This window comes from Elephas maximus, chromosome 8, assembly GCF_024166365.1.
Source record: "Elephas maximus indicus isolate mEleMax1 chromosome 8, mEleMax1 primary haplotype, whole genome shotgun sequence".
Lineage (NCBI taxonomy): Eukaryota > Metazoa > Chordata > Mammalia > Proboscidea > Elephantidae > Elephas > Elephas maximus.
This window is the reverse complement of record NC_064826.1, coordinates 101,333,398-101,348,955: the sequence shown is the minus strand read 5'-3', so window position 1 is coordinate 101,348,955 and position 15,558 is coordinate 101,333,398. Positions and strand designations below refer to the sequence as shown.

The following is a 15,558-nucleotide window of genomic DNA, read 5'->3' as shown; positions in this document are numbered from 1 at the left end:
ACAGTAATTTTACACGTAAGTTTTTGATCTTTTGTGTAATGATTGCTCATAAATGCTTCCAAAAGGCCTGAATGTTTTCAATATCAAAGTTATGAAATGAGGATTGATAAAGCCCAGCACTTGAGCAGGCTCAGGATTCCCAGACAACTTGAAACTTTGCTTTCTACATAAGACATTTGTATCTTCTACAGCGAAAGCAAGTCTGAACCAACTTCACCTTTTGGGGCACTTTTCCTATCCACTGCAGAGAACACAGGGCAGCGAGTAGAGCCCTACATGGCATAGGGACACAATGCGTTACCTTGTAGATTTTGCAATGGCAGAGTCATAATGCCTCCGGCTGCAGCTGCTGCTACCAGCCCTTGGATGTTGGTGAGATTCGCTGTAGGCAGTGTGAGGACCAGTCCTTGCTGCCCTCCTAGCTGTCCGGCCATGTTGAAGGGAATGAGGATAGGCTGATTGAGGGCAGGCGTGCCTCCAGGCATCACGCCAGTGACAGCAGAGGCCAGCTGCTGTGCCGTCAGAAGTGGCTGCAAAGAAACAGATAAATGGAGCTCACTTTACAGTGGAACAAAGGCATGGGCTTTTAGAATAGTTCCCTCCCACTGAAGCAGGGGTGGAAAGTTCCTGAACAAGTGGTAAAGAAACATGCTCTATACCCCACAAAGAAACTGGTAGGAAAAAAAAAAGTTTTTAATCACATTTTACTTATTCGTTTGGATAATTTCATTCATTTTTGGATGTTCTCTAAGGAGCTCAAATACCTTTAAGAGTAATACCTTACACTTGTATGTTATTCTTCCAATGAATTTTCATTCAGTCCTACCCTCTAATATTTGAAACTTCGGCTAATTTACCCTGTGTTGTTCCAGAAAGTAGTCATCGGGATCAGTAGAATTTATTGGGTTAAAAATAGAAATGCAGTACTGTTTTGGACTGCTAAATTAGCAAAAATAATGTGAAAGAGTTATACAATGTAACTGAGACTTTAATGCAACTGTTATATGGACATATGACTCTTGTCAGTGTCTACTGGCATAATCTTTTTGGAAAGCAATTTTGAAATATGTATCCAGAGCTACAAAAATATTCACCCCCTTTGACTCAGAATACCTTCTCCTGGGATGTAGTCTGAAGACATAATTCAAAAGGAATAAAGATAAATGAAAATAAACATTATATTTTAAAATACATAAATGTTGAAAAATAGTTTGCTACAGTACTAAGCTTGATAAAAGATTGCATTGTCGATAGAGAGGATCATTAGGGTGCCTATTTAGAAAAACAGAAAATGTCTATAATATAAAAATATATAAAAAAATAAACTGGATAATAATTTACTTAAATGAGATTATTATTGAATGGTAAAATTACATGTATTTTCATATAGATACAGAAAAAAAAAAAGGAAACCCAATCCACTGCTGTTGAGTCAATTCCTAACTCATAGCAACCCTATAGGACAGAGTAGCACTGCCCCATAGGATTTCCAAGAAGTGGCTGGTGAATTTAAATTGCCAACCTTTTGGTTAGTAGCCATAGCTCTTAATCACTGTGCCAATATAGTTATATAGAGAGAGAGAAAGGGAGAGAAAGGAATATAGAAAAACGAAAATATTTGATGTGCATAAATTTAAAAATCCTTAAAAAAATTTTTTTTTACCATTCCTCTAACATACTTCGCCCAGTTAAAATGATGTAGAAGTTTGTGTTTATATCCCATATTTATCCAATAGCTATTGTCTGGTAATGGAAAGGCAGCCTTATAGTTGTGTGTTTGCTGACATTAGATGTGTCTGAGTGCAGGGTGTGGGGCGCTTCTCCAGGGATGACACAGGAAGGACCCCTGCCTTGGCAAGCCCGTAACAGGAAGAACCGTTTGATCTTAGAGTCCTTGATCCAGGACTTTTTTCCTATCCCTGCAGCAATAGTCTCAATGTCCATGTTTTTCCTAGGGGAACCATTACAAAACTCTTATCAAGGGGTTTAAACTTCTTTTTTTTTTTTAATGTAGCATGATTCTAGAAAGGAAAGAGTAACTAAATATAGGCATAGTACAAAGTCCAGTACGTAATTAAAAAAAAAATAGGCACAATTCTAGTGCTCTGGGGTCCCTGGGTGGCGCAAATGGTTAAGTGCTCAGCTACTAACTGACAAGTTATAGGTTCTAGTCTACCCAGGGGTGACTTGAAAGAAAAGCCTGGTGATCTACTTCCAAAAAAACCAGCCACTGAAAACCCAATGGAGCACAGTTCTCCTCTGACACACATGCGGTCGCCATGAGTTGGAGTCAACCTGGTGGCAACAGATGTTATTCTAATGCTTTACGTATACTAAGTCAGTTGTCCTACCGATGAGGTATTAGAGGGGTTAAGTTACTTGCTCAAAGTCCCAGATCTAGCAGGTAGTGATGGTGGGGAGAGGTTCCAGTCCTGCAGTCAGCTCTAGAGCCCCTTCTCTTCACCACTCCTAATTCATGGTACAGATTCGGTTAGGCTGTTTTATTTGATCAGTGGGGGTGGGGTGGGGGCTGAGTCTACTCATTGGCCATTCCCCACATCCTCCCTTCAAGGCCTTTTCTGGGAGACCTCTGAGGAATCCCTAGTACTCCACACAGCCTAGTTTTAAAACCGCGGCTCCAAATTCCATGGGCCTAGCTCCTAAGGAGGAAACCCTGGTGGCATAATGGTTAAATGCTACGGCTGCTAACCAAAGGGTCAGCAGTTCGAATCCACCAGGCGCTCCTTGGAAACTCTATACGGCAGTTCTACTCTGTCCTATAGGGTAGCTATGAGTCGGACTGGGTTGGATGGAGCTCCTACGGTATTCTCTATACTTTAGTAAATTCACACAAAGTAATTTTGCCTCCTTAAAAAAAAAAAAACTACCCTAATGCACAAAATAAACACATACTGAGAGTAAGAACAAAACCAGTCACTGGCCTCAGACTCTCAGATTCCTGGTGTAACATCACTGCCAATAGCAATATTATGGTGAGAGGTAAGACAAATGGATAGTGTTCAGACTGTATACAGGCCGAAGATTTGGGGTTTTTTTTGTCCCGCAGTATTTTTTAAAACAGACTTTGAGGGCTTAAATCAAGGCATGCATCCACCAGTTTGTCACAGCCCGCACCACTCCTCACTGTCCTGGATCTGTTCTGCTACTTACCTAGGAGGCGTCAGAATTCGTTACCCCTAGTCTGTTCACGCACGCACGAACGCACGCACAAGCACGTACATGCACACATATGCACACACGCACAAGGCATCGGAGATGGATGCTGGGAGGTCAGGCTGCAGGGGCACTTTGCGGCAGCTGGAACAAGAAAGTCAAGACTAACCCAAGATCTAGAGTTTTTTTAACCTTGAACTGATGAGCCATCAATGTGCTGGAAGTGATTATTTTCCAGGAACAACCATGACAGCAAAAGGGAGAGAAAAGGCCAAGCCTCGGCTCGCTTCCCATAAAAGTGAAGTGAACTCTGGAAGGTTCACGCCAAAGAACAGAGATTAAAAAAAAAAAAAAAAAGCCCAGCCTTTTATAATTGTGTTCTACATCTCCATATAACCCACATCAGGCTGCAAAAAACAAATATTGGACTTTAAAAAATAATGAACGTATTTCTTTATTAATGCAGGAGCTATGTGTGATGTACAGTATTGTCAAACCCAATAAGCTGAACTTGCATTAAAATTGCATTAACTTTTTTATATTAAATCACATCTTGTATTTCAAAAATGGCTATAGTAAGGTTGAAATAACTTAATTTTCTTCACACTCCAGTCATTAAAGTTTTACTTTCTAGAAAAACTGCATGGTAACCAACAGCATAGTTGAAGAGGATTTTAAGGGGGAAAAAAAAATGTTTCCCAATGATTAAAACCAACATTTCCTTTAAAAAGAGAGAAGAGTTTTGCAAACACATCTTTTTTCTTGATTATACTTAATAAATAATGTAGCCATACAGCTTCTCATGAAAAAATTTATCATCATCTTTTCTCTGTTGGAGTTAATTGGGTTTAACTCATTATTATTTGTTTGGTTATTTATATGGGTGAACCATCCTAAACACAGCCGAACGGAAAGCAGTTGAGAAATACTGACCTGTGGCCCAACCGGATATGTGGGGTGGGTCTGACTGGCCTGGTGTTGGTCAGGGGTGCCTGGGTCTGAAGCTGCCGGGTTTCCTCTGGCCCCTGGAATTCAAAAGAGAAGCGCTCCCTTAATATAAGGTCCAGCCTGGATCCATGGTCCCATTTTCCTGTGATGTCATATCACATTAAGGTACAAACGATATGCCACGGTGGTTTATCAATAGCTCCAGCGTTCAAATCACTTATCAACTGTATAAATTATGCTAATGGATATTCCAGATGGCCGAAGTCATTCTGGGAGGTAGAAGGATATGACAGCAGGAAAAGTGACTTTATCATCAGTTGAGCTACTAGGCTTGCATTATACATCAGTTTGTAGAGAGTACACCAGTGCTCTGCATGTGTGGTAAAGTGTATCCTATACACATAGGCCAGCGACAGCTAATCTGGTTTCCCGAAGCGAAAAAAGAAAGTGATCTCAGACATGATCAAGCACATGTATATTATCCCTTAATGTAGTTTTTTTTTTTTTTTTTTTTTTATGGTTTTCCTCCATCTTATTCATGCTTTAGCCCTTTCCCCTACAAACTTCAGACATGGGATCTTATGAATGTGTTTTTCTAAAAACAAAGCCTTTTCTACCGTCGTCTTATGGAATGTCCTAAAAAGAATACATATCTCCTTAAGCAAGTTTTCTGGGTGCTAACTGAAATTTGTAGTCCCTGGGTGGTCAGACGAAAAGGTTAGAGGTTCAAGTCCACCCAGAGACACCTCATAAAAAAGGCCTAGATATCTTTAAAAAAAAAACAACTGTTGCCGGTGAGTCCATTCTGACTCATAGTGACCCTATAGGACAGAGTAGAACTGCCCCATAGGGCTTCCAAGGAGAGGCTGGTGGATTCAAACTGCTGACCTTTTAGTTAGCAGCCAAATGCTTAACTACTGTGTTACTAGGGGTCCATCCTGTGTATCTACTTCTAAAAATTCAGTCATTGAAAACCCTTTGGAGCACAGTTCTATTCTATCATACATGGGGTAGTCGTGAGTTGGAGGCAACTTGATGGCATTTTTTTTTTGATTGAAATAGTTATAATCCCATACTGACCCCAGGGAGCCCCGCTATGCTGGACATAGAACACAACTGACTTCCTTCACTGGGATCCTATTGGATGCCAAAGTGTGAAAAACAAAGGACTCAAAATATAAACATTATAGTTTCTCTGTGAGTGCTTATATCCTTTGTTGCAGGACAAACTGTAAGTAAGCAGGAGGATAGTAGTAGCAACACTGACTACATTAAAAAAGTAAATGAACAAATAAATAAAGCTAGCAGTAGTTTTCCAGGGTTTCCAGTTGGTGGCTTTTGTTTTCTTGCCTTTTCTAATGGGTTGGGAGTGAGTAGAAATCCATTTCCAAGCAAAACTTAACAAGGTCCTCTTTTCCTGATGTTTGTCCATGAATAGCAAGTGGAAGGCAATTCAAAACCTGTTTGCTGGCATGCCACCGACCACCAAGAAAAAAGGATACGAGTCTGTCACACTTATAAATTTTAAAGAAGGTATTATTGGCTCATTTAAAACAAGTTCTTCTATATATTCTCCAAAGGGACAGACTCATAAATAATGGAAATGTGGGAAAAATACTTCAGCACATTAAGCTACAAATAAAATTGACTGCTACATATTATTCAATTGACTTCTATCTCCACAGCGATGTGTCAATCATAACAGCATTTTCTAATAGGATTAGGCAATAAATGTGCAAAGCCATTATGCAGAAATCCCAAAATCTGATTAATTTGTAATATTTTTTGGTGCAGAAAGTCAGAAACGGACCTTGCTTGGGGAATACTTACAAGCATTCTATTGAAATTTCTAAATTGATTTGGAACAAACTAATAAAAACATAGACTTGCTGACATTTTATAAAGTGAATTCTGCCAAAATCTGCTTGGCATTTTAATGATTGCTGTCATTTAATAACAAAGGTAAGATGACCCATCACGAGATGCCAACAATTCCCCAATAATGTGCAAGAGAATATATTCTAAATTTTTTATGCGTGATTTACATATTATGGTTGAAAAGCAGGACGTTTTAAACAGGGAGGTACAGTACGCAGTGTAAACCTCACAACCTCTGTTCTTCTATCTGCAAACGGTATTTTTGCCTTAAAATTCTCAGCAGAGCGCTCTGTGCTTTTATAGCGCTAACCAGATACCAACGTGATGTTTTTGGTCAAATATTCAGATTAGGTAAATTCTCAACAAACAACACAAATTCTCGGACGGCTAAAAATCCATCTCCGTTAAGTTTTTTAAAGCTGTTTTTAAAAACTGTTGTCTTCCCATCCTCTCCAGGCATAGAATTTTACACCAGACTGTGCAGAGTTTTATAATATACGGAAAAATAAAATCTTTTTAAACGATTAAAAACTATATAGCTTTATTTTTTTAATTTTATGCCACGTCAGACCCTTCCATCACGTGTTTTTTCATGTGTACCAGGCTCACTTTTTGATCCCGTTCCTAATGACATGCCATCGTCACGTTGAGGACCTGCATGACGTAGACATTGTATCAACAAAATTGTGTGTGTGTGACCCGTAACTCTATACAGATTACATTTGCTTACATTTTATTCTTTGTTGCTGGAGGCCCTTCCCTGTGCACAGTAGCTTGTTCTGAGGCTGGTTATTCTCAAAAACCATGTTCGGTTCAGTACAGGGCAATTCCACACAATTTCACGTGTAAAATGAAGTCTTTCACAGACTCTAGAGGAGATTATGTATGCTTTCCTGGCTGGATCAAAAAGTAATGTTCCTTCTTAATGCACACCTCCCTTTCCCCCAAACACATGTATCACGCTTAATGTCGTAGGACCGGAAAGTCAGCTGTCTGGTCATAAAGCGGCTCCTGAATCAGGTGCCTCCTTGGAGTCAGAGGGGGAATCCAGCAGTTGGAAGGAATAAGTGAAGTCAGCTAAGGGGGTCAGAGAGATTTGAAGCAACACATAGCCATATGTTAGAGAAGAATTTGAGGTTAGATGTTTCTATGGGTACAGACAAGGGAAACAAACTCTAAATGGGTTGGGCAGGTGCCTCTTGGTCCAGTGTAAACAGGATCAGCATGTTACATCCCTGGAGACCAAGGAAATCCAGGAAAGGCTCCGCATCCTGTTCAGAAGTTAATAGTCTCAGCCTTTTAGGCAACAACTATGGGCTCTATTGAGGGCACTGGCTCAGAGGTAGAACTCTTGCCTCCCGTATGAAAGACCCAAGTTCGATTCCTGGCCCAATGCACCTTAACTAAAGCCACCACCCATCTGTCGGTGGAGGCTTGTGTGTTGCTATGATGCTGAACAAGTTTCAGCAGAGCTTCTAGACTAAGACAAACTAGGAAGATAGGCCTGGCAACCTACTTCTGAAAATCAGTCATTGAAAACCTCACAGAGGACAGTTCTGCTCTGACACGTGCAGTCACCATGAGTGGGAATCAACGTGACAGTCACTGGAATGGGCTGTAGCAGGGCAGGGACCGTGTTCACTGGCTTGCCATTTTATGCCCACTCCCTAGTATAGGCATTTCATTCATAAAACCCAAAAACCTGTTGTCATAAGGTCAATTCTGACTCATAGTGACACCCTATTCCATTCATATTTACTGAATATTCATTTAGGAGAAATAGAGCCTTCGTTTTTTATTTTGGAGTAGTATAATTTCTTTAAGATAGGTATTGATATCCACTTGACTATTTACTAATGTTTAGCATGTTGTTGTTATTGTTAGTTGCATCAAGTCGATTCTGATTCATGGTGACCCCATGTTAGAAATGTCTTCAAATTTTTAGCTTATTGGTAAATTCTATCTCAATTCCAATTTTGATTTGAAAAGCAGTTTGCTGTCAGGGTTAAAAGCAAGAAATTTTTAAAAATGTTCATCTCTGCCTGGGTTTTAATTTAGCTCTGACACTTAACTGTATACGTGAACTTGGGAGAAGTTTTCAACTTCTTTATGCATCAGCTTTCTCTTGTATAAACCCATTGCCATCAAGTCAATTCTGACTTATAGCGACCTTTAGGACAGAGTAGAACTGCCCCATAGGGTTTCCAAGGGGAGGCTGGTGGATTCGAATTGCCAGCCTTTTGGTTAGCAGCCATAGCCCTTAACCACTTGGCCACAAGGGCTCCTCTCTTGTGTAAGATGGGGATAATAATAGTACCTACATCATAGGGTTGCTATTGTGAGGATTAAATGTACATCACTTGAAATAATGCCTACCTGCCACATATTTGTGTTGCCTATTAGTATTTAATAATATTTAATTCATTCACAATAATCACCTTTCCCAAGTCATCTCAATACAAATTACTGTCCTTATGTATAAGCTACATTCCCTCACACAAAATATTGTCTAATATACTGCTGGTAGACGAGCCCTCTAGGTTGGAAAGACTCAAAATACAAAGTGGCCACAACAATGTTCTAAAGCATACCTTGTAGGATATTTCATTTTGTTGTACATGAGGTTGCCATGACTTAAAACTGACTCCAGGCAACTAACAAATATTTAAACAAATATATACAGTTGTTTTGTTGTTAGTATACATGCATACATATATATACATATATATATAAATAAACATCAAAAAATCCAAACCCATTGCTGTGGAGTCAATTCTGACTCACAGTGGCCCTAGAGGACAAGGTAGAACTGCCCCATAGACTTTCCAAGGAGCACCTGGTAGATTGGAACTGCCGACCATATGGTTAGCAGCTGTAGCACTTCACCACTATGCCACCAGGGTTTCCACTATATATACAGTTTGTTGTTGTTAGGTGCCATCCAGTTGGTTCCAACTCATACTGACCCCATGTACAACTGAACAAAACACTGTCTGGTCCTGTACCATCCTCACAATCATTGTTATGCTTGAACCCATTGTTGCAGCCACTGTGTCAGTCCATCTCATTGAGGGTCTTCCTTTATTTTGCTAACATCTACTTTCCCAACCATTATGTCCGTCTACAGGGACTAGTCCCTCTTGATAACATGTCTAAAGTATGTGAGATGAAGTCTTGCCATCCTTGCTGTCTCACCATCCTTGCTTCTAAGGAGCATTCTGGTTATACTTCTTCCAAGAGAAATTTGTTCATTCTTCTGCCAGTCCATGGTACATTCAATATTCTTCACCAACACCATAATTCAAATGCATCAGTTCTTTAGTCTTCTTTCTTCATTCTCCAGCATTCACATGCATATGAGGCAATTGAAAATGCCATGGCTTGGGTCAGGTGCACCTTAGCCTTTAAAGTGACATCTTTGCTTTTTAACACTTTAAAGAGGTCTTTTGCAGCAGACTTTCTCAATACAATTCGTCATTTAATTTCTTAACTGCTGCTTCCACGGATGTTGATTGTGGATCCAAGTAAAATGAAATCCTTGACAACTTCAATATTTTCTCTGTTGATCACGATGTTGCTTATTTGTCCAGTTACGAGGATTTTTGTTTTCTTTATGTTGAGGTGTAATCCATACTGAAGGCTGTGGTCTTTGATCTTCATCAGTAAGTGTTTCAAGTCCTCTTCTCTTTCAGTAAGTAAGGCTGTGTCATCTGCATACGCCATATTGTTAATGAGCCATCCTCCAATCCTGATGGCGCCTTCTTCTTCATATAGTCCAGCTTCTCAAATTACTTGCTAAGCATACAGATTGAGTAAGTATGGTAAAGGATACAACTCTGATACACACCTTTCTTGACTTTAAACCACGCAGTATCTCCTTGTTCTGTTTGAACGACTGCCTCTTGTTCTAAGTCCAGGTTCCATATGAGCATAATGAAGTGTTCTGGAATTCCCATTCTTCACAATGTTATCCTTAATTTGTTATGATCCACACAGTTGAATGCTTTTGTTTAGTCAATAAAACAAAGGTAACATCTTTCTAGTATTCTCTGCTTTCGGCCAGACCCATCTGACATCAGCAATGATATCCCTCATTACACATCCTCTTCTGAATCCAGCTTGACTTTCTGGCAGTTCCCTGTCAAGGTACTATTGCAACTGTTTTGGAATGATCTTCAGCAAAATTTTACTTGTATGTGATAATAATGACATTGTTTGCTAATTTCCACATTCTGTTAGATGACTTTTCTTTGGAAAGTATCTGAATATGGATCTCTTCCAGTCAGTTGGCCAGGTAGTTATCTTACAGATTTCTTGGCATAGATGACTGAGGGCTTCGAGAGCCAGACTGGTTTGTTGAAACATCTCAATTGGTATTCCATCAATTCCTGGAGCCCTGTTTTTCACCAATGCCTTCAGCACAGCTTAAACCCCTTCCTTCAGTACCCAGTTCTTGATCATATGCTGCCTCCCGAAATAATTGAACTTTGCCCAGTTCTTTTTGGTACAGTAAGTCTATTTATTCTTTTCATCTTCTTTTGATGCTTCCTGCATTGTTTAATATTTTCCCCACAGAACCCGTCAGTACTGGCAACTCAAGGCTTGAATTTTTCTTCAGTTCTTTCCCCTTGAGAAATGCTGAGTGTATTCTTCCCATTTGGTTTTCTAACTCTAGATCTTTGCACATTTCATTATAATACTTTGTCTTCTTGAGCTGCCCTTTGAAATCTTCTGTTCACCTCTTTTACTTCATCATTTCTTCTTTTCATTTTAGCTACTCTACTTTCAAGAGCAACTTTCAGAGTGTCTTCTCATATCCATTTTGGTCTTTTCTTTCTTACTGTCTTTTTAATGACCCCTTGCTTTCTTCATATATGCTGTCCTTGATGTCATTCCACAATTCATCTAATCTTTGGTTATTAGTGTTCAACATGTCAAATTTATTCTTTAGATGGTCTTAAATTCAGGTGGAATACACTCGAGGTCATACTTTGGCTCTCATGTACTTGTTCTAATTTTCTTCAACTTCAACTCACATATGAGCAATTGATGGTCTGTTACACGATCAGCCCCTGGCCTTGTTCTGATTGATGATATTGAGCTTTTCCATCATCTCTTTCCACAGCTGTAGTTGATTTGATTCCTTTGTATTCCATCTGGTGAGGTTGCTGTTTATGTTGTTGAAAAAAGATATTTACTATGAAGAAGTCGTTGGTCTTGCAAAATTCCATCATGCGATTTCCAGCGTTGTTTCTGTCACCATATTTTCCACCTACCAATCCTTCTTTGCTTCCAACTTTTGCATGCCAATTGCCAGTAATTATCAATTATCATGCATCTTGATTGCATGTTTGAATAATTTCAGACTGCAGAAGTTGGTCAAAATCTTCAATCTCTTCATCTTTGGCCTTAGTGGTTGGTGCATAAATTTAAATAATAGTTGTATTAACTCATCTTCCTTGCAGGCATATGGATATTATCTTACCACTGACGGTGTTGTACTTCAGATAAATCTTGAGGTTTTTTTTTTTTTGATGATGAATATGACACCATTCCTCTTCAATTGTCATTCCCAGCATAGTATACCATATGATTGTCTGATTCAAAATGGCCAAGACCAACCCATTTCAGCTTACTAATGCCTTGGATATTGATGTTTATGTATTCTGTTTCATTTCTGATGACTTCCAAATTTCCTAGATTCATACTTCATACATTCCACATTCTGATTATTAATGGATGTTTATAGCTGTTTTGTCTCATTTTGAGTCATGCCACAACAGCAGACGAAGGTCCTGAAAGCTTGACTCCATCCACATCAGTAAGGTTGACTCTACTTTGAGGAGGACGTTCTTCCCCAGTCGTATTTTGAGTGCGTTCCAACCTGAGGGGCTCATCTGCCAGCACTATACCAGACAATGTTCTACTGCTATTCATAAGGTTTTCACTGGCCCATTGTTTCAGAATTAGACTGTCAGGTCCTTCTTTCCAGTCTATCTTAGTCTGGAAGCTCCTGTGAAACCTATCTACCAAGGATGACCCTGATGGTATTTGAAATGCTGGTGGCAAAGGTCTCAGTATCACAGCAACACATAAGCCACCACAGCACAACAGACAGACATGTGGTGTATATATATATATTTGCAAAACTAAAACTAACCTGCTATGAGAATGCAGCAATGGTCATTCAGAAACTCTGACCTTGAACTACCCATAGGGTTTCCAAGGAGCCCTGGTGGTGCAGTGGTTAAGAGTTATGGTTGCTAATCAAAAGGTCGGTATTTCAAATCCACCAGGTGCTCCTTGGAAACCCTATGGGGCAGTTCCACTCTGTTCCACAGGGTCACTATGAGTCGGAACTGAATCGACAGCACCTATCAACAAAAACATATGTATTAAATAAGAATAAAAAATATATATATTATATATTAAATGTATATATACATTAAATAAGACAGACCAGCCTCAGCACCTCTTAACAGATGTGCCCTTGGATATAAAGTTTTGAATTTTTTCCCCTTTTTGGAATTGACTCTTTGGAATAAGTCATTTTAAGAAACAAATATTAACATTTTCTGTCTTTAGAATTTATAATCCTTTCTAGTGCCTTACCTCATTACCTTTGAAAATAGGACAGGAGGGCTATGGCAGATTGAGAAGGAAACAGAATTGCAAATCTGAATTGCTCTTCCTAGATAAACGAGTTCCACATTTCTCCTCGGTGTCAGCCATTCCTCCGAAGTACGGTAGGGATCTTCCCTTGTTAACCGCCAATGCATTTTTAATGAATCGGGTTTGTGAGATGGAGAGTGTGGGTATCTGTCTTCTATGCATTAGCACAAACATAATCACAGGAAGGTCATAGAGTTTCCTCAGCTTTTTCTGATATTTATACCTTTCTAACCCACTGTCTGCAGTTTTCCCCAGTGAGCGAGGGGATGCAAAGGTTACTTATTGTAAGATGGACAGTTGAATGCATTGTTATTTCATGTTGGGCACATGAACCCCAGCTAAGCGGAGCAGAGGCCCCCTAAATTAAACTTTCCTCTCTTTCAATTTCTTCAAGATTACTAAATGCCAAGAATGGAGTGGAGGTGTCTATAAAAAGCTTTTCAGAGCCACTGCTACTGTTTGCCACTTTTTATTGCCAGTCCAGATTTCTTTATGCTACTGGCCACACACTTTTTTACTGGCCACACATGTATTTATGTACAGAACACTATACAGACCCTCGGTGGAATTTGCAACTTTAAAATAATAAGGCTGATTCTATAAGGCACACTTGGAAATCACTAATTCGTATAGGGTTTGTGTGTTTTACAAGTTATATTGTCAGATACTTATAATTTCATCCACTGAGGCCTGGAGAACAGAGAATGTCTGACGATATCAATGTGAACAATGAATTTCTTTATTCTTCTGTTGTTGTTGCTAGCTGGCATTGAGTTCCCCCCTAACTCATGGCCAGCCCTGACTCATGGGGTCCCAGGTGCAATGGAACAAAATGCTGCCCAGTCCTGCACCATCCCCATAATCCCTTACAGATCCAACCATTGTAATTCATAGGGTTTTCACTGGCTGATTTTTGGAAGTAGATTGCCAGGCCTTTCTTCCTAGTCTGTTTTAGTCTAGGCACTCCCCTGAAACCTGTTCCATATCATAGCAACATACGAGCCTCCACTGACAGACAAGTGGCTACACAAGAGGCATATTGGCCAGGAATGAAACCTGGGTGTCCTGCGTGGAAGATGAGAGTTCTACCACTGAACCACCACAGCTTCCGTTTCATTCTTCTAAAACGAAACAAAGACAAACAAAAAATCCCATTGCCCTCTAGTTGACTCTGACTCATGATGGCCCCACAAGTTACAGAGCAGAACTGCTTCACAGGGTTTTCTTGGCTGTAATCTTCACGGAAGCAGATCGCCATGCCTTTGCTCTGATGCACCGCTGGGTGGGTTCAAACCACCACCTTCCAGGTTAGTAGTCAAGCACAAACTGTTTGTGCCATCCAGGGATCTTTTAGTCTTCTAGTGGGTAACTAATGGGGCTCTCAGCAGAGGTAGGGCCAGTTTTCTTTAAGTGGAGGGTCTAGGCCCTCAGTGAGTCTAAATGCTGACCGGTTCTAAATGCTGTTAAGGCTACATATATACATACATGAAAAGTCAGTGGGAGGTTTGGGATGGCTATCTGGGTAAAAAGGAGCCCGGGTGGCCCAATGGGTAACAGATAGGCTGCTAACGAAAAGGTCAGCAGTTTGAATCCACCAGCTGCTCCCTGAAAACCCCGTGGGGCAGTTCCACTCTGTCCTATAGGGTTGCTATGAGTTGGAATTGACTTGACAGCAACAGGTTTGCTTTTTGTTTTATTGGCACTGTGGTTAAAGTGCTCAGCTGCTAACCGGAAGGTTGTCAGTTCTAATTCACCATCCACTCAGAGGGAGAAAGATGGCAGTCTGCCCCCACAAAGATTTACAGCCTAGGAAACCCTACAGAGCACTTCTACTCTGTCCTATAGGGCCTCTATGAGTTGGAATCAACTCTATGGCAGTGATTTTTTTTAATCTGGGTAAAGTATGAAAGAAATCCTACAAATTCCTTATTCGGACTGATTATCTGAAGATGTTTTTTCTAATACCTATCTAAAATTATTCAGATAATTATTTCATTTGTACATGTAGATTTAATCTGTGTATTATACAAAATTTTAGAGATTTTTTTCCTCACAATTTACTAAATCTCCCTCCAGTTTTCCTCCAAATTTTTTATCATTTGTTTTCACATCAATGTAATAAGTACAGAGCTGAGCTCCTGTGATACACAGTCCAATAAAAGTCTCCATTTCTGTAAATGCTCCCTCTCCAAAAAGAAACTGAAAAAGAGAAAGTCATCAAACATACTTGAGCCATGACATACTAGTGGCAAATGGACAGTTTGGGATATGGATTATCCTTTGGATATTGCTCTCTAAAAGAGTGTAAGTTCTTTCAGGGCAAAGGCTGTTTCTCACTCATCTTTCTATCTCCTGCAGGTGAGCTCCAGGCCTTGGTGTACATGTGTGAACGTGTACATGTCTGTATGTTGGTATTTTTGCACGTAGTAGTAGGTTGCTGGGTTGGCCTTCTTGAAATGAGGGAAATAGGTATCAAAGTCGACTGAAACCATTTAGGCGCTAGATCTTACACCACCTGAGCCGTGTGTTCTAATCTAAGAAGGCTTGCTAATTTTAACAGACTTCTTTTGAACACTTACAAAATAATTGCTTTGGGCCCAACCTTGACATTAACGTTCATCCAGACCTGGAGCCTTTCCTCTTAATTGAAATTTGATGGGACTCTATTGTGAGACCCTTGGATGGTAGGTCACGTATACCCTGTGCTTTTTTTTTTTTTTAAATAATTTTAATTTTGCTTTAAGTGAAAGTTTACAAATCAAGTCAGTCTGTCACATATAAGCTTATATACACCTTACTACATACTCCCATTTACTCTCCTCCTAATGGGTCAGCCCACTCCCTCCTTCCAGTCTCTCCTTTCGTGACCGTTTTGCCAGTTTCTAA

At 39.8% G+C, this 15,558-nt stretch overlaps 1 protein-coding gene across 8 annotated transcripts in view; it reads right to left on the bottom strand.

The window, feature by feature from the left end:
• The window catches only part of POU6F2 (POU class 6 homeobox 2), a 586,518-nt gene that overhangs the window by 299,454 nt on the left and 271,506 nt on the right, over positions 1–15,558 (bottom strand). For all 8 annotated transcript variants that reach the window (XM_049893986.1, XM_049893978.1, XM_049893984.1 and 5 more), the window contains 2 exons: positions 4,108–4,199; positions 302–530 (listed from right to left, as the gene is read on the bottom strand). In XM_049893986.1, coding sequence (XP_049749943.1) covers positions 302–530; positions 4,108–4,199 — 321 coding nt within the window. The remainder of the gene's footprint in view (positions 1–301; positions 531–4,107; positions 4,200–15,558) is intronic.